General features: G+C 36.9%; 1 protein-coding gene across 2 annotated transcripts in view; it reads right to left on the minus strand.

Moving 5' to 3' along the window:
* Positions 1–22,706, minus strand: part of IDE (insulin degrading enzyme) — a 112,137-nt gene that overhangs the window by 57,156 nt on the left and 32,275 nt on the right. For both annotated transcript variants that reach the window (XM_082673153.1, XM_082673152.1), the window contains exons 2-4: positions 18,156–18,340; positions 16,591–16,798; positions 13,406–13,575 (exon numbers count right to left, since the gene is read on the minus strand). In XM_082673153.1, coding sequence (XP_082529279.1) covers positions 13,406–13,575; positions 16,591–16,798; positions 18,156–18,340 — 563 coding nt within the window. The remainder of the gene's footprint in view (positions 1–13,405; positions 13,576–16,590; positions 16,799–18,155; positions 18,341–22,706) is intronic.

The following is a 22,706-nucleotide window of genomic DNA, read 5'->3' on the forward strand; positions in this document are numbered from 1 at the left end:
CACTTATAAGACAAAATGAGATCCACATGGCCTCCATTCACACTTACTTTAACTTCCAGTTCCCTAGGTGCTCCACAATTAATTGAACATAGTCACTGAGGGATCTTTTTGGAACTTGCCAAGTTACTTGTGGAAAGAAATGTACTATTCTTGGCTGAAGCATTAAATTTGTGACGTGAATTCTCATTAATTTGATCTACACTGGTAAAAATAGGATGCAATGCTATTTTTGTAAGTCTCAAGCAATGTACATAGTGTACCACTATGAGATCTTATGAAATTTAATAACTAATTCAATTAGGATAAAATATGCATGTCAAAAGCAAACAGTCAAACTCTCTAAGTAGTACATTTCTAATAAAGATCTTGCCATTTAAAGGCTGGGAGGTGGAATTTCAATGATTGGTATCTCTCTAAAAATGGCATCTTGACTAGAAATACCCTAAGATCTAGTATAATAACTTTTATTACTGTTCCTGCTTATACTATTAAATGGGCTACTCTTTTTCACCTGCATAGATGAAACTATGGCAGAACATATTCTTGATGTGTTTTCTCCCCTTGGGTTATTGTAATGGCTGATGAACTGGCATTGCGAGAGTCCCCTTCACTAAACTGGGTATCTAGAGAGAGCCACCAGATGGCGTTCTCAGACCCAGTCTTTAGCCACGTAGAGCTAAAGATTCTGAGCCAAGATTCATGCCCCAGAATGCTTCAATCAACAGATCTAGTGGAGTGTGCAAGAAAGAGCCCAGCAAGTACTCATTAACCTTTCTCTAGTCAGAAAGCAACCAAATGTACTCATATTCACTAGCATAGCCTGCTAATCAAGTCTCCAGGTTCTTTATCAGTCCTCTCAGTTTCACTAAAGATCCAGTTCAACTCCAGATCTGCTCTGCTAGGGGTCCTAAAATACCCCCTCGGTCTACCTGAGGAATCCAGGTGATCTAAAAAGTATCGAGGGGCCTAACTCCTCAGAAAGAAAAAGAAAAAGAAACAAAAAAAGCTTTTTGCTGGGTAATGGTTTGAAGTTCTCTCATATTAAGGTAAAGCTTGAGTATTGATGGTACCTCCCTTTTCTACTAAATGAAGGTTATAAAAAGCCTCAGTTGCAGAGAGACTAGTCCTTAGAGCTTCCTTACTCATTTACACTGCCAAGCTCAGAGTCCTACAACATGTGCATGAAGATCCACACACTGGGACACCCGAGTTTGGAGAAATTATGTTTTATTTCAACAGACTATAAATGTGATAGTGTTAGATAGAAATCAGATTTTCAGTCTAAGTGTGATATGCCTATTCACAATCTGGTCAGTATTCTGGTTAAAAAAAAAAAATCTCAAATCAAAGTATACAAAAACCAAGATCATGGCCTCCATCTAGAACTTCAAATTCTTTCAGTTTGACTAGTTTTAGCTCATTCTGCTTTGATTTTAATGTACCTGAATATCTTACCATTCTAATCCTTACCCTTTATCTTTAGGTTCATTTAAAAACACAGAGATAAAGCAAGAACACACCCCCAATACACTAAGACATGCATCACTGGCAAAATACTGACAATGCTAGAGTAAAAAGATCCAGAGGACCACAACAGAATAGTATACCGCACAAAAAAACAAAGAATTCACTGTTCATATGCAACAGCAGGGAGGAATTTCACAACTTTAAGGCTGAACAAGAAAAGCCAGACAGACACAGAAGAGTACACACTGCATCATTTCATTTATATAAAGCATAAAAACAGGCTAAACTAAGATCTGAGTCATGAAAAGTCAGAACAGAGGTTATCCTTTGGTGGGTGGATAGTGACTACAAAGGGGCAGAAAGAGGTGCTGGTGATCTGTTTCTTGACTGGGTGCTGGGTCCATGGTGTACTGAGGTTTTGAAAATTCAGTGAGTTGTACATAAATAATAGCATTATATTCACTCAGCTGATTCTTCAAATAGCAGCAAAGTAAAAACAACAACAATTTATCAGAGCCACACACACTTTTCAGTTATTATATTTCAACAAAAAGTTAAAAGAAAAACGAGCCAAAGGAGCCACTCTGTCAACAGCAACCTGACCTACCTAAGGTACAAAAATCTAGTGATTCTGTATCTCTGGCCAAACTTCTAAACAGAGGCCCAATCACTTTTGTTCTGAAAAGTGGCTTTTAGCCACAAACAGATACCATTCTGTGAATCCTCATATTCATTTATTTGCTACCTAGATGCTTTTAGGCTTTCTAATACATGATGACACAAGGAAACTGTGGTCTGTTTGGGAACACAGCCCAGAATGGCAGTCTTGTATCCTTAGATGCTCCTGAATCAGAAAGAGGAAAAAGTTCTCCAGTATTACTCTCTTGGGGTCAGGACAGTCAGCTCTTAATACAATGACAGAAAAAACATGAATATTTGGTAAAAATGGGCCAAAGAGTCAGGCTTGTTATTAAGTTTATTAGCCCTTCTATAACATTTTTTTTAAGTTTTTTAAAAACAAGAAGGCTAGCTATAGTGGAAATTCTCAAGAAAGTTAGTTGAGGAAATAGAAGGAAAAGCAGGACATAAAGCACAGAATTCCATAATTAGTCCTTAAATTACTGAGTAGACTCTGTTACTATCAGTGCCATCAACCCCAGGTAGGGAGGTGCAGAGGAACAAGCACTGGCTTTGGTGTTGGCAGAGCTATCATCAAATCCAGGGTCAAATGTCTTCTGGCTGCATGACCTTGAACAAGTCACCCTACTTCTCTTAAGCTCAATCTGCTGTCCTGACATTGGTAGACTTATATAACACCAAATTAAAAAAGAAAAAAGATGTACAAAAGCATAAGGCTAATATTTAACAACCAATAAACAGAATAGAAAATCTGATGACACCAAGTGTTGTGGTGATGGTGTAATGAGAACTCAGACGCTGCATGAGGGAGTGCAAACTGGATCAACCACTATAGGAAACAACTTGGCAATATCTGTTTAATCTAAAAGATGTACATACCCTAATATATAGTAATGCCACTCCCAGAATTCCACTCCTAGAACCCTAGAGAACTGTGTACAAGGAAACATGTATAAGAATGCTTATAGCTGCAATGTTTTGTCAACAGAAAAATGGATAAAGAATAGTACATGCATTCAATAAATTTTTCAGAGAGCAGCAAAAAATAAAAAACTTATCAGAGGGGGCTTCCCTGGTGGCGCAGCGGTTAAGAATCCGCCTGCCAATGCAGGGGACATGGGTTTGAGCCCTGGTCAAGGAAGATCCCACATGCCACGGAGCAACTAAGCCCGTGCGCCAAGACTACTGAGCCTGCACTCTAGAGTCTGCGTGCCACAACTACTGAGCCCGCGTGCCACAACTACTGAAGCCCACGTGCCTGGAGCCTGTGCTCCGCAACAAGAGAAAACACCACAATGAGAAGCCCACACACCACAACGAAGAGTAGCCTCCGCTCGATGCAACTAAAGAAAGCCTGCATGCAGCAACCAAGACCCAATGCAGCCATAAATTAATAAATAAATTAATTAATTAATTAATATATTAAAAAAACTTATCAGAGGCACACTCTCTAATATGGATAATCCTTACAAATATACCACTGAATGAAAAAACACAAGTGGTAGATAAATAATAATAAAATACCATTTTTATAAAACTAAAAAAACTATACAACATATTGCTTAGAAATAAATGCATGACTTAGCAATGTTTTATAAAAAAAAAGCACGGAAGTGACAATCACCAAACTTAAGATAGTGGTTATCTCCCGGGAGCAGGGAGAAAAATGCAATTGGAGAAGTGTACAACAGATGCTCAAACTGTACGCTCAAAGTGTACAACAGATGCTCCAACTGTATTAGTCATGTTCTGTTTCTTTAAGTAGTGTGTAAAGAATGATCTGGCAAATGCTTTTATACTGATCTCTTTTATGACAGATAAATCTGTAAAAATGTTACAGAATTTAACATAATACTTGATTTACAGCAGAAAATAGGCAATAAACAGTATCTACTTCTGTTACGATTTGAATTGTAGGAGGAATTCCTGGCTTCTGAGTACAGCACAGAAACCGTTCCACAAAAGTAGGGAAGAAAGCTCAGTAAATAGTCCAGATGACTTTCCTCTACCTAAGAGTCCATATGTGGAGAACAATGTGAATATGGCTGGAATAACAAATACCAGTTCAGTCTCTAGACATATACTGTCCTAATTTAACCCTAATTCAGGTGGGTCATTTATATCAAATTAAAATGCTGCTACAAAAATCTTGAATCCTACCTTTCTGGCTCTCTCACTGTAAGAGTGAGCTCCAGCAGAGGCTTGAGGATGTCAGGGTTGCTGACCCACTGGGACCTTCGCTCTGGGCCTGCCAGGAGAGAGCACTGGCTTGGCAGTTGGGAGATTCAGGGTTTCCCATCCTGACTCCATCATCGACTAATTAAGCAACCTTGGAAAAGTCTACAAATATCTCCAAGGGGTCATTTATTTTATCTGTGAAATGGGGGTAATATGGGTACATGCCCAACTGTTACAAGCAAGGGTCAATCCCTGACCCCTTCATTTACTAGCTGTCGAGACAAGTTTCTTAACTTCTCTAAGCCCCAGTTTCCTTATTGGTAAATAAGAATAATAAGAGAACCAACCTCACAGGATTGCCATGAGGATTAAATGAATAATCTGTTTTAAGGCTCAGCATAGCATCTGTCAGACAATAATTACTTAATAGGAACTTGGGTTGCTGTGAAGTTTACGGAAAGTGATAACGGATATGAAGACAGTTTTGTAAATTGTAAGCTCAGTAAATTTTATTTTATATTTTCATTATAAGAACTATAAATTCTATTTTTAAAAAAGCTTATAAACTCAGTACTAATATATATGAGTGCTAATTTTCAAGTAAATAGAATGTATTTTCCTGGAAAATTCTAAAGCCAGCCAAATATTTCCTATACTCTGCGGGAAGGACTGAGTTTGAAGTTTTAGAAATCAAAGCTGGCTCCAACTGTATGCCTCATAAGGTTCTCAGGCAAAAGTCATTTGATAGTTATAACCATGAAACTCTTAACTGTTCTCTGAAAACCCGAGATTCTGAAGGTTAGGTTAATATATCTACAGTTATTATAACCTCTTTTTTCTTTTTAAGCTCTTTCTTCTTGCTATAGCAATCTTCTAAAAATCCTGGAAGAGACCAAAACCTTTGGAGATACATAAATTTTCCTAAAAAATTAAAAAGGACAATTCTCCTGCAGCTGGGTAAGTACATGTAAGGACAAGATGGGAGTTACAAAAGAAAAGGGGACTTGAAGTGAAAGCCTCTTAAATGCCATAATAAAGCACCTGTACACTTGTTTTCAGTAAATTTCTAATTTTCCATAGACACATTTCCTAGCAAGAAACAAACAAAAAAAGATACTAACAAAAGCCAGGGGAAATTTTGGAGAATAATAAATGACTAAGTGGGCTGAAATGTATCAAATATTTTTATATCTATGAGTTTATCATGATACTAAAAAAAACAAATTAGTCATCATTCAAGGATGCTAGGGAACCAACTCAATATTTTGAAAACTGGTAAATAAAGGGAATGAATCAAACATTTGTCTTGCCTTTCCTATAATAATTGTACCACTGGGTAGGCAAACGTAGAAAAAGAGATTTTCTTTTTATAGTAGCATTCAAGCAAATCAATAGGAGAAAAAACAGTAGAATTAGAGAGATGACGCATCGAGGATGGTTGCAACATCATAAACAGAAAACTAGACATCATATGCCCCTGATGAAAGAACACATCACCTATGAAGCCCTCCCCCCAAAAAGACAAACATGAATCTGATCAAGCCTCTATACCCAACTGCCAATTTGTGGAAATACAGAAGACAGGAATGTGTTAAACTACACTGTTGGGAATGCAATCAGCAAAAGCTAGGCTGTGAAAAGTTCTACACAATACATATCCTGATTCTTCAATAAATAAATTCCAGGGGGTCAAAGGGAGGGAGCAGAGGAGAGAGATGAAGAATGAACCTGTAGATTAAAAATTTAAAAGACACATTAATCACTAACATCTGACACTTATGTGGATCTTTATTCAAATAAACCTTTAAAAATTATGACTTTTACGAGACAACTAGAAATTTGAACACTACCTGCATAGTTGATGATATTAATGATAATGGTACTTTTACCATGTTTTTTAAAAGTCATTATCTTTAGAGACATATATTGAAATATATGTGAGTGAAATGATATGATGTCTGGGATCTTTTCAAAATAATACGAGGGCATGACTGGGAATGCAGATCAGACAGGACTGGCCAGGGGCAAAGTGATGTATACACAGGGTTCGTTATAGTATTTTGTCTACTTCTGTACATTTTAAATTCTTCAGTTAAGAAGAGGAAGGCATGGAGGGAGGAAAGGGAGAAAAAAGTAAATGACTAACTTTTATTGGGGTCTAATTTTTTGTGTCATTATCATCATCCCAGGGTCAAGAGATGTTCAACTACCTTCTGGTTCATATTTCACAATATTTTTTTTGGTCCTAATCCATTTTCCTACTCCTTCCTACAAAAGCATCCTTTATTATGGCGAATAACAGCCAAGGGCTCACTCCTTGGTCTTTGCTTCTTGTCATGGTTTGGGGGGTCAACCTAACATTATCACAAAGAACATAGGCTTAAGAGTTCAGACTGATTTGATATTGAATTCCATAACCTACACAGACACTTCTGCTACCACCCTCCCTCTCTCCCTCCTCCCTGTATTCCCCACAAGGCTATGAAACTTTGGTCTAATTATTCTGTCAGTATTAGTTTTGGCATCTGTCAAATGGGATGATGAAAATTTCAGTATCATGGTTAAAGTTAAGTGAAATCATATTAGGTAAAACACCTACCCAGTGTGTGGCACTTAATACTCATACAATAAATACTGTTCCTTTCCTTCTTGAGTGGCTCTTCCTCTACTTAAGAAAATCCTACCCAACCTTCAAGAAAATTCAATTTGCATCTCCTCTGAGATCCTGGAGTACTTAATTCTAGGCAAACCTAAAGCAGGTAGAACAGTAGTTAAAAGCACCAGACCTGGCTCCAGCATTCAAAAAGCTGAATGACCCTAAGCAATTTAATTACCTTCTCTGAAGTCTTAGTTCACTCATCTATAAGACAGAAATAATAAGAGCACGTACCTAGTGGGGATATTGTGAGAACTGAGTTAAATAATCCAGGCAAAGTGCTTAGTACAGCACTCAGTAAAAATCAGCAAGGAGGAAAAAAGACAGAAGAGATTATGATCCTGGAAAATCAAATCTGAGATTATACTCCAGTGAAATCCTGGGTTTGACTCGCCTCTCCAACTAAACCAGAAACATCTTCAGTGCAAAGACATTGATTATACTTTTGCATTTTCTAATGCACTTTACATGTAGAGGACCTTTAAAAAATTACTTGTCAACTGAAAGAGAAAGAGAGATAATCTGAGCGCACTTATAACACCCTATTCAGATTCTTATGATCCTGTGGTACGTGCTACAAAACATAGCCGTCACATGACAATTAACAAAGAAAAACATCACCCATATCTAAATACAGCTCCACCCTCTATTTCCAGGCACTCTCCCACTTTGCCTTTCATTCTATCAAGGAGTGCCTGTTTTGTTTCCCTCACCCACATCCTGACTTCCTTTTTTTATTTCCTTCTCAGCTGACTAAACCCAGTTGCTCCCACAGTGTCTGTGGGGTTATGATTAGAGAAACAGATCACTAATGAATAACCAGAACTAAGCTTTCCCTTTCCTGTTCCAAACTACTTTTAAAAATTCAAGTGCTTCTGCTTTTATTCCATGGAGATGCAGAGAAAAAAAAATTTTAAAGGCAACAGGGCAGAGAAAAGACATATAATTTATCAGGAACTATGGACCTAAAACTAAAGGCATATGTGAGTGATAAATGAAGGGGCAAAGGGAATGTGGTCACCAGCCACTGGTTCAGCCTAAAAACAGAACAGGAGAACAACACTTCTCTAATAACACTGCCCAACAGTCAGTTCATCAAACCCACTGACTCTTCAAGCAGCCCTGGCTGCCCCTCATGACTTCATGGCAAAGACCTTTTCAAAGTTTTGCTGTCTTTCACAGCTACTGATCCTCTATTATATTGTTATTACGGAGGCTACTATCATTTACTGAGCACCTCTATGGCCAGACTTTTGGCTAACCACTTCACATGCACAACCTCTTTTAATCCTCACACCAACCTGACATGGGAGGAAACTGAGGCTTACAGAAGCTAAGAAACTGGCCCAGAGTCTCTCTCAGCCATTCAGTGATACAGCAAAGATGCAACCTCCGCACAGCCCACCTTCAGAGGACAAAACTTTACATCACATAGGAATATGCTAGTGGGAGGTGGGATTCCTGGCTGAAGTCTGAGGCTAGGAGGATCACACATGGGGTCAATGAAGACATGTGTGTGGAGACAGATTTAGCACATAATATCTACAAAAATGACTTTCAAACAAAGTAAATGACTCAAAACAGCCTTTGCCTATTTCTCTAGTGAGCTGTTTTATCTTTTACTTATTTACTTATAGAAGTTCATATCTGCTATATGCTTTGCAAATATCTTCACTGGGTATGTGCTTGTCTTTTGTTTTTGTGTTTCTATTGAACAGAAATGTTAAGTTTTAATGAAGTCAACTTTATCTTTAAATCTATGGCTTATCTTTACCTCTAAAAATATGGTTTGTGCTATGTGTGCTTGAGAACGCTTTTCCTATCTTAAGATTTTTAAAAATTCTCGTATATTTTCTTCTAAAAGTTGTATAAAGTTTTCTTTCTATAATTAGGTCCAGTCAACCTGGAATTTATTTTTGTGCATGGTGTGAGATGAGATCTAATTTTATTTATTTCTACATAGATAACTGCCACTACACCAGTTATTGAAAGGTCCATCCTTTACCTACTCATTTGTAATGTACCTCTGTCTTATGTCAAGTTTCCATACACTTGTGGATATGCTTCTAGGGTCTATAATCTATTCTACTGTTATCTTCAGGTATCCTTGCACCAGTTCCACTACTGTAACAACTAAAATTTTGATATCTGGTAGAAGTAGTGCCTTCCTTGTTGTTCTTCAAAATTATCTTAGCTCTTCTTGGCCCTTTACTCTTTCTTATTAATTTTATAATCAGATTATAAGATTATAAAATAAAAACTTCTAGGGCTTTCAAATGGCACTACACTGAATTTAGATAAATTAGGGGTGAAATAACTGTGTAATGTTGAGTTTACCCATTCACGGACATGGTTTATCTTCCTGTTTACTCAAGCTTTTTTTTTTTTAATTTATATTATTTATTTATTTTTGGCTGCATTGGGTCTTTGTTGCTGTGTGTGGGCTTTTCTCTAGTTGTGGCGAGCGGGGGCTACTCTTTGTTGTGGTGCGTGGGCTTCTCATTGCAGTGGCTTCTCTTGTTGTGGAGCACAGGCTCTAGGCGCGCAGGCTTCAGTTGTTGTGGCACGTGCGTGGGCTCAGTAGCTGTGGCTCGCAGGCTCTAGAATGCAGGCTCAGTAGTTGGGGCACATGGGCTTAGTTGCTCCATGGCATGTGGGATGCTCCTGGACGAGGGCTCGAACCTGTGTCCCCTGCATTGGCAGGCAGATTCTTAACCACTGCACCACCAGGGAAGCCCTACTCAGGCATTCTTTTATATCCATTATATATTTCTTGCTCTTCTGCTAGAGTTGTTTCTAAATACCTTGTAGATATTTTTATATTGTAAATGAAATAATTTTTCCTGTAGCATTTTTCTAATTGATTACTATTGATACAAGAATGCAATGTTAGTGTTTCTCTTCTTTTGGCAACGTTGGTGAATAATCTTATTTTTAATGACTGATCTGAAGAGTTCTTGAATTTTTTATGCAATCATATGGAAATAAGGAAAATTTCCTTTTGCTTCCTTTCAACCTCTTACTTATCACGTTTTTTTCCCTTAACTTCCTGTAATGACTAGTACCTACGGCACAACTGAACAAAAAATTGATTAGAGGGTATTCTTGTTTTGTTTTTGCCTTTCAACAGAAATCCCTTTGAAACGTCAGAATTAATCATGATGTCTGGCATAGGTTGTTATCAACTCGAGAGTTTTTTGTTGTTTTTTTCATGAATGAGTGCTTTTTTGTTGTTTTGTTCATGAAGGAGTTTTATCAAATGCTTTTCCTGGGTCTATCACTGCCTATGAAATGACTGCCTATCACTCTGAATTACTTAAACTGTAGGTTGGGACCCACTCGATTGTGCTGAAATAAATTTAATGTATTGGCAGACCAGAATTTTTTTTAAAAGAAACAGAATATAACAGAGGGTACCAGACTACATCTGAAAATATAAGAAAGATATTGTTTGGTAAAACTTTTGTTTCAGTTGCTTACACAAACACGCATACATGTGCTCTGAGTAAAATATGCTTCTTACTGTGGGTTATATAAAGTACTGTCAAGGACTAACATTTTATTGTAAGGTTTTCTTAAAAATACAGAACACAATGCTTGGTTTTTGTTCATTTAAAAATACCCAGCTTTTCCTGATAGTAAATAATAATAATATTATTAAAATAATATTTTAAATATTAATGTTAAAATAATAAATCATAATCCCTTGATGGACAAAATGGCCCACAGAAACATCTGAAGTTACTAAAAAATAATAGAATTAAATTAAGTATGAATTTCTGACAAGGATTCTTCTGCAAGAATAACTTTTGCAAAATTTTATACGTGTGTAATTTCTAAGGTAAGGGTATACAGCTTTCATCATACTTTCAAACTTGTCTGTGACCTTAACAATCGACAGAACCTCTACTCCAAAAAGTTCAATGTTAGTTTATATTTCTACACTCAGTAGGTAACTTGGTATTTGCATTACTTATATCACATTTTCTGTACTTTTGTACTGAGTCTGGCTAACTCACCTCTTAGCTGTTTATATTACCTCATATTTTGCTAACTGCCTAGCCTTGTCAGCGGTTAAAAAAGAAATATGCTCTTAAACTCCACCTCTACGTAACTGACCTCATTCAATGTTTTTCTTTGCCCATCACTCCCGAAACCTTCTTCTAGGACATTTTAAGATTGTTTCTTGTTTGTGACCAGAGGTAATACTGCTCACCTTATTCACTGGATTTATTTCTGGAAGATCTGTGGCTGCTTCCTGATTATGCTGATTGTGATTTATCACCAGTGAGACTATTTAAAAGAAGGCAACTCCCAAAGAGGAGCTCTAACACGTTCTGCACAATAGCAGCACTGTTGGTGGAGGTATCTAATCTGCCAAAGGGACCATTTAAAGGACAACACTCATTTGGATGTAGTAATTTGAAATTTGGTTTTTAAAACTCAGTCCCTCTTGATATACCACGTATGCTGATGTCCTCTACGAAAGCCACTTTCCAGATAATTAATCATTACATAGACATTTTAGAGACCACAGTATCCACCTTAGCAGTGATGCTGTCACAGGGTGCCAAATATTATAAGTCTAAAGAATACAGTATCACTGCTTCTAATTACAATTTTTAAAAACTCCTACTTCTATAAAGCTATGCTAATTCCCTGGCTGCTGCTAGATACATTAGAATGGTATCCAAACTGAAAGAAAGCTGTCTTTATAGTCTTTTTTTAAAAGTTCCCCAAATTAACTTATGTAATAAGCATAAATTTTAAGTACACTAAACAATCTATTATTTTTATGCTATTTCATAATCCCCAAAGCAGTATTTTAAAATCACAGCAAGCTTTTTTTTTTTTTTTTTTTTTTTTTGCGGTACGTGGGCCTCTTACTGTTGTGGTCTCTCCCGTTGCAGAGCACAGGCTCCGGACGCGCAGGCTCAGCGGCCATGGCTCACGGGCCTAGCCGATCCACGGCATGTGGGATCTTCCCGGACCGGGACACGAACCTGCGTCCCCTGCATCAGCAGGTGGACTCTCAACCACTGCGCCACCAGGGAAGCCCCCACAGCAACCTTTAACAATGATTACATCTTGTGAAGTGGTAATGGCAAGAGTAGATGAAGAAAAGGGCAACTTTTTGTTTTTTAAAAAAAAATACTTTTGTATCATTTAAATATTTAAATTAAATGTACTTTTTAATGAAAAACTGAATAAAGATAAAGGGTACAATTGTAAAATCAAGAATCTCTATATTTATTTTATTCTACTCCCTGTTACTCCCCACCTCTAATCTCCTACCAGGATGTTGTAGCACTTTGAGAGCAGGGACCTTGTGTGTCTTCTATAGTCATGCCCGGAGCAGACACTATGCATCTATCTACCTGTAGATAGTAGAGGTGGAGGTAATGGGAGCAGGGGGGTTCAACAAGCCTTGAAGTGAGCATTCTATTTACTCAGAATAAAGAGATCTATTATCTCCTCCCTTTGAAATGCTGGTTAATATCTACTCACAGGGACTTCCCTGGTGGTCCAGTGGCTAAGACTCCAAGCTCCCAATGCAGGGGGCCCGGGTTCAATCCCCGGTCAGTGAACTAGATCCCACATGCCGCAACTAAGAGTTTGCATGCTGCAACTAAAAGATCCTGCATGCCGCAACCAAAGATCCCACATGCCACAACTAAAAGATCCCATGTGCTACAACTAAGACCTGACGCAGCCAAATAAGTATTTTTAAAAAATATCTATTCACAGCTCTAACTGCTCTGTTCCTTAAACAGTCAGACCCCTATTTGTATGGGATGGCCAGAGTAACCTCTAGAGGGCTAAATAACTGCTTAGGTCACTGTTACTACAATTTTGAGAATATCATTCCACGTATTACGTACAAAGTCCAATGCCAGAATCACTCTGTTGTACACCTGAAAATTACATAATATTGTACATCAACTACACCTCAATTTAAAAAAATATCCAATGCCAAGGGCCCAACTCCTGTTGACATCCTTCTTTTTGAACTACTAGCCAAAATGTTACTCATCTGTTAAAGGGATTATTACCACTTCATTCTTACTATTTCTAAAATCTAAATTCAATTCTATCACCTTGTTATCCAACAAACTTGCTTCATATTTGGTCACTCCCCTTCTCAATAAACTATCACCTTCTCCATGAAGCTCACATACCTAAGTTTTAACCTCTTCTTAGGTCACGAATCACATATAGGTGCCTACATAGGGACCTGACAGATAACATATGTGTAGGGGCATGGTTTAAGAAATACCAAGTAGTAACAGTGATATAACAACCATTTATCAGCTCCAGACTCTGAGTTTATGAACAACAGGGTAGGTGGGAACAAGGAGTTCTGCAATCTTCTATCCTGAACTGTAAAATACAATACTGGGCAAAGGGGCCATGGTTTAAATGAGATCAAGGAGGATGGATGCATTAGAGCCGCAGCTGACAAACCTGTTCCAAATTTGCTGAAGGGGTGTTTGGGATTCCCTGTAGCTTTTTCCAACTGAAAGAGTCTCCAAGCATCGTTCATCACATTCTTCTCATGTTCTGAATCAACTGCATTTACCTCTCTGTCTTTGCAACTCTCATCAAACAAGGGGCACAGGAAAAACTGTGCAAACCTAAGGGTAAGAAACATAATTAACAATTTGAAAGCTGTTATTTTAAGTGGCCTTTTAAAAATATGTTTAAAAAAATATGTTTGAAACTTAGATAGGAAATATGAATTCTACAGAATAAGAAAAAACTACCATTGCTACTTAGAAAAAAGGAATATAAGTTCTAAGTAACAAAAAATATAATATCATACATATGTAAATTCAGAGAACTCTACACCAGATATGTTAAATAATTAGTGAAAATATAAAAAGATTAACACCTCTGATTCTGACAATTCCCATGTGTTGTTACCACACCACCAAGCAATTCTCCGACACCAGCTGGGTGGCCTAAAATTCAACTCAATACTGGTATCATCAGATCTACAAGACTGCCCCCAACTTCAAACACCAATTGCAAGTCCAGGTTGTCACCTGGGCTTCTGACCAACTGGCTGTAGATCAGAGGTTCCCAAGACCTCCTCCTCGGGTTCGATTAATTTCCTAGATCAGCTTACAGGACTCAGAGAAATGTTTTACTTACTAAATTACTGGATTTATTATAAAAGGATATGATTCAGGAACAGCCAGACGAAAGAGATGCATAAGGCAAGGTATGTGGGAAGGGTATGGAGCTTCCATGCCCTCTAGGCAGGCCACCCTCCCCAAATCTCCATGTGTTCACCAACCTGTAAGTTCTCCAAACCTCGTCAGGATTGGGTAAATCACTGATCACTGGTGACTGAAGTCAATCTCCAGCCCCTGGACTGAAAGTTCCAACCCTTAATCACAGGGCTGGCTCCCCTGGCAACCAGCCCCCAACCTCAGATTATCAAGGGACTTCCCCAAAGTCACTTCATTAAAATAACAAAAAGCAACCTTTGGCTCTCATCACTTAGGAAATTCCAAGGGTTTTAGGAGCTATGGGCCAGGACCAGGGACAAAGACCAAATATATATTTCTTCTTATAAACCACAATACAACAACAACAAAAAGTCAGGGCAGACTTATGAGACAGAAGCAATGTATTTAAGATTTACAATTCGGCATGTCTATGAAAATCCCTGTTGTATATGCCTAGTTCTCCAAGAAAGGAAAAGGCAGGTGATGGTTCTTAGGCAATAAATCTTAAATTTTCAGTTTTAATTGCAATTTCACTAAGACTCAGGCATTTTAGGACACACTAAGTGACCTATTTTTAAAAGGTTCTACCTGAATATTTTTCCTTCTTATAAAGAAAAGGAAACAAACTTTAATTAGTGGAAAAAATAATGGAGTAAAAAACCTATGACACAGTAGTTTGACTAAGACATAATTATGGGCTTTTATGAAATATTAAGAGAATTTTAAAAATTTAATAAGCAGCGGTTCAACAAATAACATGGCAGGTAACTTTAACATAAGTAACCAATATGCTTTTCTTGAGGCTATTCTTTAATAGTAGTACCAAAGCTGAACTAAGATTCCTTTAGCTAATAAATTAACTTTCCTATATCAGGTTGCAATTTAAATCATGATTTCATATAGTAATAAGTCTTCTTAAGAAACTTTAGACCCCATCTTATAAAAAACAACGTCCAGAATTCAGATGAAGACAAGAGAAGAGGCTCTGTCTGAATGCGACTACTACTCAGTGGGCCTAAGAGACTCCTGGGTTTATAAACATCTCAGCAACTGCACCTCATCGTCCAGCCGTCAAAAAGACTGTTACCATTACTTGATATTATTTTAAGCACATAGTGAATACAATCCCGTGCTAAGTACTTTACGCATACCAATCCAAAGGGAAACTCCATCTATCCGGAGCCTGTAATCAAAGATATATGGAAACAGATAATTCTAGACATATAACCACTTTTACCTACCTCAATTCAGGCTGGGAAAAGTGCCTAATAGCTACATACCATAGCTGGACAAGTCCACATAAAGGGTCATGATTCTGACACAGTATAATCAATATTTTTGAAAGATGCTCTATATAAGTGGTTTTTTTACTCTGATCCAAGTAACAGACATCCTCCATCAAACAGAGATCTATTATATGAACATCTGCTGAAGCATTTGTAAAGCAGGAAATTAAATTCAGTGTATGATCCCAGGGAACTCATTAATGGAAGTCTTCTGGGAATACATACAAAAGATGATTACACCTCAAAGCTGCTGCCTGAAGACTGAAACATAAGCTAGAATAAATAAGAAACAGGCTACTCTGACCCAGTCCTGTATCCTGAACCCATGCCCTTGTTCTGTTAATGTTCTTTGTGCTACAGAATAAATTCAAACTATTAGGTTTGAAAAAAAATGACTATTAATATAAGTAAGCAATTAAAGCTGAGAATTACTAAAATTGTGAAGTCAAACTTCATTATAGACCCATCAAAAGGCTGCAGAATTACACCTTCTTGGTAACATAGAAAACTGTAAAAATTCACCACAGGAAAAATTACACTTTGAACAATGAATCAAATCACTGATATGATAAAAAAAATTATATACTGTTAGCTGTATAGAAAATTGACCAAGAAATTAGAATAGCCTAATGGAGCTTGCTCCAGAAAATACTTTCACAAAATGTCCCCAGGGCTGAAACAGCAGGTCAAAACATTCTGTATCCACTAAGTATCCTTGAGGATTGAGGAACTAAAGGAGAACAGAATATTTAAGTTCTAGCATTCTGGAACAGGAGATGGTTGAAAGGAGATCCATGACATCATTACAGTTTATTCTTCATCACGTGCTTCATATGCAATACCAGTTAGAATGGGAAGGCCTGGTGAGAATTTTATAAGTCAATAAAATATTTTGTAGGCTTAAAGTCTGGTTTGAAGTCATGCCATTATTTTTCCTCTACCACAATGTAAATATACGACATCATTCATTATTTTCTTTTTTATAAAATCCAGAGGGGGAAAATACTGGTTAAAATATCTTTTGTTAAGCTATAAAGCTGTGAAGACATCTTTGTAAAAATATTAATTATTATTATTAACATGATAAGTGAACACAGGTGGATAATTCATAGGGTATTTTCAGCATTACCTGTCTAGGGCACCTTCTAGGTGTTCATGAGAAACATCAAAATAGTAATTGGTATGCTCTCCACTAGTAAAGGCATTTGAACTTCCTGCATGCTCACTGAGAAACTGGCTGTATTCATTTTCTTTAGGGTATTTCTTTGTTCCTAAAAATAGCATATGTTCACAAAAATGACTTAAGCCAGCAATATTTGCAGGATCTGACAAGGAACCTGAAAGAGAAGAGAAAATATACATATATAATAAATCATTTTTTTATATGTTGAAAGCTATGGAGTACAGATGAATCACAGATGATTTGGAACTTCTGTTAGCATGATAACTCCAACCACAGTCAGAGAAAGTTAAGCATAGGCTACTCTAAATGGTGCAGTTTAGATTCAAGTTCAAGCCCCAGCTTTTGACATCAGTTAGTTGGTGGCCTTGGGCAGATACTTAACTCCTCTGGACATTAGCTTCCTCACACATCACGCTAAGAGGAAGAGTTGAATTCACTGTTTTAAAGAGCTAGAAACTTTCTAGCTCTTATATTTTATTGCAGGAGACAATATAGCATAGTGCTAAGAGCATAAGTTTGGGGGTTAGCAGCTCTACTAGCTGTAAAACTTTGAGCAAAATATTTTGCTTCAGTCACTTTTTAAAAAAAAATTTTGTTTATTTATTTATTTTATTTATTTTTGGCTGCACTGGGTCTTTGTTGCTGGGCGCGGGCTTTCTCTAGTTGCGGTGAGTGGGGGCTACTCTTCGTTGTGATGTGCAGGCTTCTCATTGCGGTGGCTTATCTTGTGGCGGAGCACGGGCTCTAGGCACGCGGGCTTCAGTACTTGTGGCTCGTGGGCTCTAGAGTGCAGTCTCAGTAGTTGTGGCGCACGGGCTTTGTTGCTCCGCATGATGTGTGATCTTCCCGGACCAGGTCTCAAACCCCTGTCCTCTGCATTGGCAGGCAGATTCTTAACCACTGCACCACCAGTGAAGCCCTCAGTCACTTTTTGTATACATACCTTACTTAGAGAGTTGTGCAACTACAAATTAGACGATAATTTGCAAAGCACATTGAGCTGTGCTTGGCAATAATTATTTGTTCAACTTATGATGGTTATTATCTTATTTTCCCAATTCTAAAATGCCATTGAATTAAATAAAAGCTTTTCAGAGAGGAAAAAAAGAAACTAAATGTACATATAAATAAGAAATAACTTGATTAAAGCAGCATTAAATGTGGAAGAAATGTGCACACAAGAATTTAGGAAATATGGTATCCCCTAGTATATCAAAAGTTTATAAAGTAAAGGCATTAGAACTGTCACTGTTTTAAAGGATGGGAATGAATTTCCTTGCTGCTAGGTCACCTTAGCTGGGAACCTAACAAGATACTTTTGGTAAATGTAAGGCGATTTAACTTAGACAACTGTAGATTACCAACAGCTGTACAGGACTACTGTACAAAGTAAGATACATCGAACTGGTAACTACCAGGTCTCCATTTGCACAAATATGGAGAGTTCTAATAATTGTCAACATTAGGTCGATGAAACTGAACAAAGCTTAATTCATAATTTTAAACTGTACCTATGTGTACATCAAGTGCTGCTGATGATTTATCTGTTGTGGGATCACTGATGAGAAGTACTTTGATCCCATTGGCCAGCTCTAGTCCACGGTATTCTCGCTTGTCTTCAGGAGATTTGATGATATGATTTCCTACTCTCTTGATAGCTGGATTATTCATTTTGCTGTAAGTCTTTTTTTGGAAACTGAAAAGAAATAAATTATTAATTGTTGGATTGTGCTTTTTTCTTTTAATGAACAAAGAGTAACAAGCAAAACCATATAATATATCATCAGATTAAAAAATGTGTACAATCAAGTACAACTGACATACAATATTAGTTTCCGGTGTACAGCACAGTGATTCATCACAAACTGATCACCACAATAAGTCTAGTAACCATCTGTCACCATACAAAGTTCTTAAAATATTATTGACTATATTCCCTACATCCCCATTGACTTATTTATTTTATAACTGGAAATTTATACCTCTTAATCACCTTCACCTACTTTGCCCAACCCCCCCCATCCTCCCCTCTAGCAACCAACAATTTTTCCTCTGTATCTATGAGTCTGTTTCTGTTTTGTTTGTTCACTTATTTCGTTTTTTAGATTCCACATATAAGTAAAATCAAACGATATTTGTCTTTCTCTGACTTATTTCACTTAGCATAATACCCCTCTAGGTCCATCCGTGCTGTTCCAAATGGCAAGATTTCATTATTTTCATGGCTGAGTAATACTCCTGTGTGTGTATATGTGTGTGTGTGTGAGGTATGGTACACAGACACACACACAGACACACACACACTGGAATATTACTCAGCCATGAGAAATAATGAAATCTTGCTATTCGCCTTTCATCCATATCTTGGCTACTATAAATAATGCTGCAATGAACAAAGGTCTGCCTGTATTTTTCAAATTAGTGTTCTCATACTTTCTGGATAAATACCCAGAAGTGGAACTGCTGGATTGTATGGTAGTCCTATTTTTAATTTTTTGAGGAAACTTCATACAATTGGTGCATTGCATGAAGTCCACCGATAATGCACAAGGGTTCCCTTTTCTCCATGTCCTCGTCAACACTTAATTTGTTGTCATTTTTTTTTTCACATTTCTTTGTACCTGTCTTGTGATAATTGGCAATTGGCACTTCTTGCTTACATTGATTTGTTAATATTTCTGATTTCACGGCTTCACATCTCAATATTCAATTATAAATTCATATTCCAAAAGTTACACTAAGAAAAGATTCAGAAAGATCCAAATATGAAATGAATAATTCAAGCTTTCAATACAGAAAAAATCATGTTCACATTGGTTTTTTTTTTAATTTAAAGTAACAATGGTTCTTAATTGTTGTCTTTTTGATAACAGCCATTCTGACAGGTGTGGGGTGGTTTTGATTTGCATTTCCCTGATGTAGTGATGTTGAGCATCTGTTCATGTGTCTGCTGGCCACGTGTATGTCTTCCATGGATAAATGTATATTCATTTTTTAAATGTCCATTTTTTAAATCAGATTGGTTTTGATATTGAGTTGTATGAGTTCTCTATATATTTTGGATATTAACCCTTTATCAAATATATCATTTGCAAATATCTTCTACCATTCAGTAGATCGTCTTTTCATTTTGTTGGTTTCCTTAGCTGTGCAACAGCTTTTTAGTTTGATGTAGTCCCATTTGTTTATTTTTGCCTGAGGAGATACATACAAAAAAATATTGCTAAGAACGATGTCAAAAAGCATACTGCCTATGTTTTCTTCTAGGAGTTTTATGGTTTCAGGCCTTACATTTAAGTCTTTCATCCATTTTGAGTTTATTTTTGTATATGGTATAGGAAAGTGATTCAGTTTTCCCAGCATCACTTGCTGATGAGAATATCTTTTCCCCAATGTATGGTCTTGGCTCCTCTGTTGTAAATTAATTGACCCACATGTGAGTGGGTTTATTTCTAGGCTCTCTATTCTGTCCCATTGATCTATGCATCTGTTTTTGTGCCATATAGTTTTGATTACTATAGCTTTCTAGTATAGTTTGAAATCAGGAAGCATGATAACTCCAACTTTGTTTTTCTTTCTTAAGACTACTTTGGTTATTAAGGGCCTTTTGCAGTTCCATATGAATTTTAGGATTATTTGTTCCGTTCTGTGAAAAATGTCATTAGTATTTTCATAGGGATTGCACTGAATCTGTAGATTGCTTTGGGTAATGTGTACATTTTACCAATATTAATTCTCCTATCCATAAACATAATATAATCTTTCCATTTATTTGTGTCATCTTCAATTTCTTTCATCAATGTCTTATAGTTTTCAGAGTTCAGGTCTTTCATCTCCTTGATTAAATTTATTCCTAGGTATTTTATTCTTTTTGATGCAAATGTAAATGGGATTATTTCCTTCATTTCTCCTTCTGCAAGTCTGTTATTACTATACAGAAACACAAAAGATTTCTGTATACTGATTTTGAATCCCACAGTTTCACTGAATTCATTTATTAGTTCTAACAGTTATTTTGGAGGAGTCTTTAAGGTTTTCTATATACAGTAGCATGTCATCTGAAAATAGTAATCCATTACTATGTTGAATAAAAGTGGTGAGGGTGGGCATTCTTGTCCTGTTCCTGATCTTAGAGGAATAGCGTTCAGCTTTTCACCATTGAGTATTATGTTAGTTGTGAGTCTGTCATATATGGCCTTTATTATGTTGAGGTTATATTTCTTCTATACTCACTTTGTTGACAGTTTTTTCTTTTCTTTTCTTTTCTTTTTTGCTGTACGCGGGCCTCTCACTGCTGTGGCCTCTCCCGTTGCGGAGCACAGGCTCCAGACATGCAGGCTCAGCGGCCACGGCCCACGGGCCCAGCCGCTCCGCGGCATGCGGGATCCTCCCAGACCGGGGCACGAAGCCGCGTCCCCTGCATTGGCAGGCGGACTCTCAACCACTGCGCCACCAGGGAAGCCCCTGACAGTTTTTTTCATAAATCGATGTTGAATTTTGTCAAATGGTATTTCTGCATCTGTTGGGATGATCACATGATTTTTATCCTTCGTTTTGTTAATATGATGTTTCATGTTGATTGATTTGCAGATGTGGAACCATCCTTGAATTGCTGGAACAAATCCCACTTCATTGTGGTATATGACCCTTTTAATGTATTGTTGAATTTGGTTTCCTAATATTTTGCTGAGGATTTTTGCATCTTTGTTCATCAGGAACACTGTCATGTGATTTTCTTTTTTTTTTTTAATGGTGTCTGTATCTGGTTTGGTATCAGGGTAACACTGCCCTTGTAGAATGATTTTTGAAGTGTTCCTTTTCCTCTTTAATTTTTTAGAATAGTTTGAGAAAGACAGATTGATATTAAGTCTTTTTTAAATGTTTGGTAGAGTTCACCTGTGAAGCTGTGTGGTTCTGGACTTTTGTTTGGAACTTTTTGATTACTGATTCAATTTCATTACTAGTTATCTGTCTGTTCAGATTTTCTGTTTCTTCGTGATTCAGTCTCAGAAGATTGTATGTTTCTAGGAATTTATCCATTTCTTCTAGGTTGTCCAATTTTTTGGCAAGTAATTGTTTATCACAGACTCTTATGATCCTTTGCATTTCTGTGGTATCAGCTGTAACTTCTCTTTCATTTGTTTTTATTTATTTGGGTCCTCTCTTTATGAGTTTGGCTAAAGGTTTATCAATTTTGTTTATCTCTTCAAAGAATCAGCTTTTAGTTTCATTGTATTTTCTATTGTTCTTTAATCTCTATTTCATTTATTTCTGCTCTGATATTTTTTATTTCCTTCCTTCTACTAACTTTGGGCTCTATTTGTTCTTTTTTTTCTAGTTCCTTTAGGTGTAAGGTTAGATTATTTATTTGAGATTTTTGTTTCCTGAAGTAGGCCTGGATCGCTATAAACTTCTTTCTTGAAACTGCTTTTGCTGTGTTCCACTGATTTTGGAACACTGTATTTCCATTTTCATTTGTCTCAAGGTATTTTGTGATTTCCTCTTTGCTTTCTTCACGGGCCCACTGGTTGCTTAGCATCATGTTGTTTAGCCTCCATGTGTTTGTGTTTTTTCCATTTTTCTTGTAACTGATTTCTATTTTCATACCATTGTGGTCCAAAAAGATGCTTATTTAATATAATTTCAGTGTTCTTAAATTTTCTGACTTGTTTTGTGGCTCAGATGTGATCTATCTGGGAGAATGTTCCATGTGCACTGGAAAAGAAGGTATATTCTGCTAGTTTGGGGTGAAATGTTCTGTAGATATCTATTGAGTCCACTTGATATAATATGTCATTTAAGGCCAATGTTTCCTTATTGATTTTCTCTCTGAATGATCTATCCATTGATGTAAGTGAGGCTTTAAAGTCCCCTACTATTATTGTATTACTGTCAATATCTCACTTTACATCTATTAATATTTGGTTTATGTATTTAGGTGCTCCTGAGTTGGGTGCACATTTACAAGTGTTATTATCTTCTTGTTGGATTGATCCCTTTATCATTATGTAATGCCTTTTTGTGTCTTCCGTGACAGTCTTTGTTTCAAAGTCTATTTTGTC

This window comes from Grampus griseus (genome assembly GCF_964374135.1).
Source record: "Grampus griseus genome assembly, chromosome: 16".
Classification (NCBI taxonomy): Eukaryota; Metazoa; Chordata; class Mammalia; order Artiodactyla; family Delphinidae; genus Grampus; species Grampus griseus.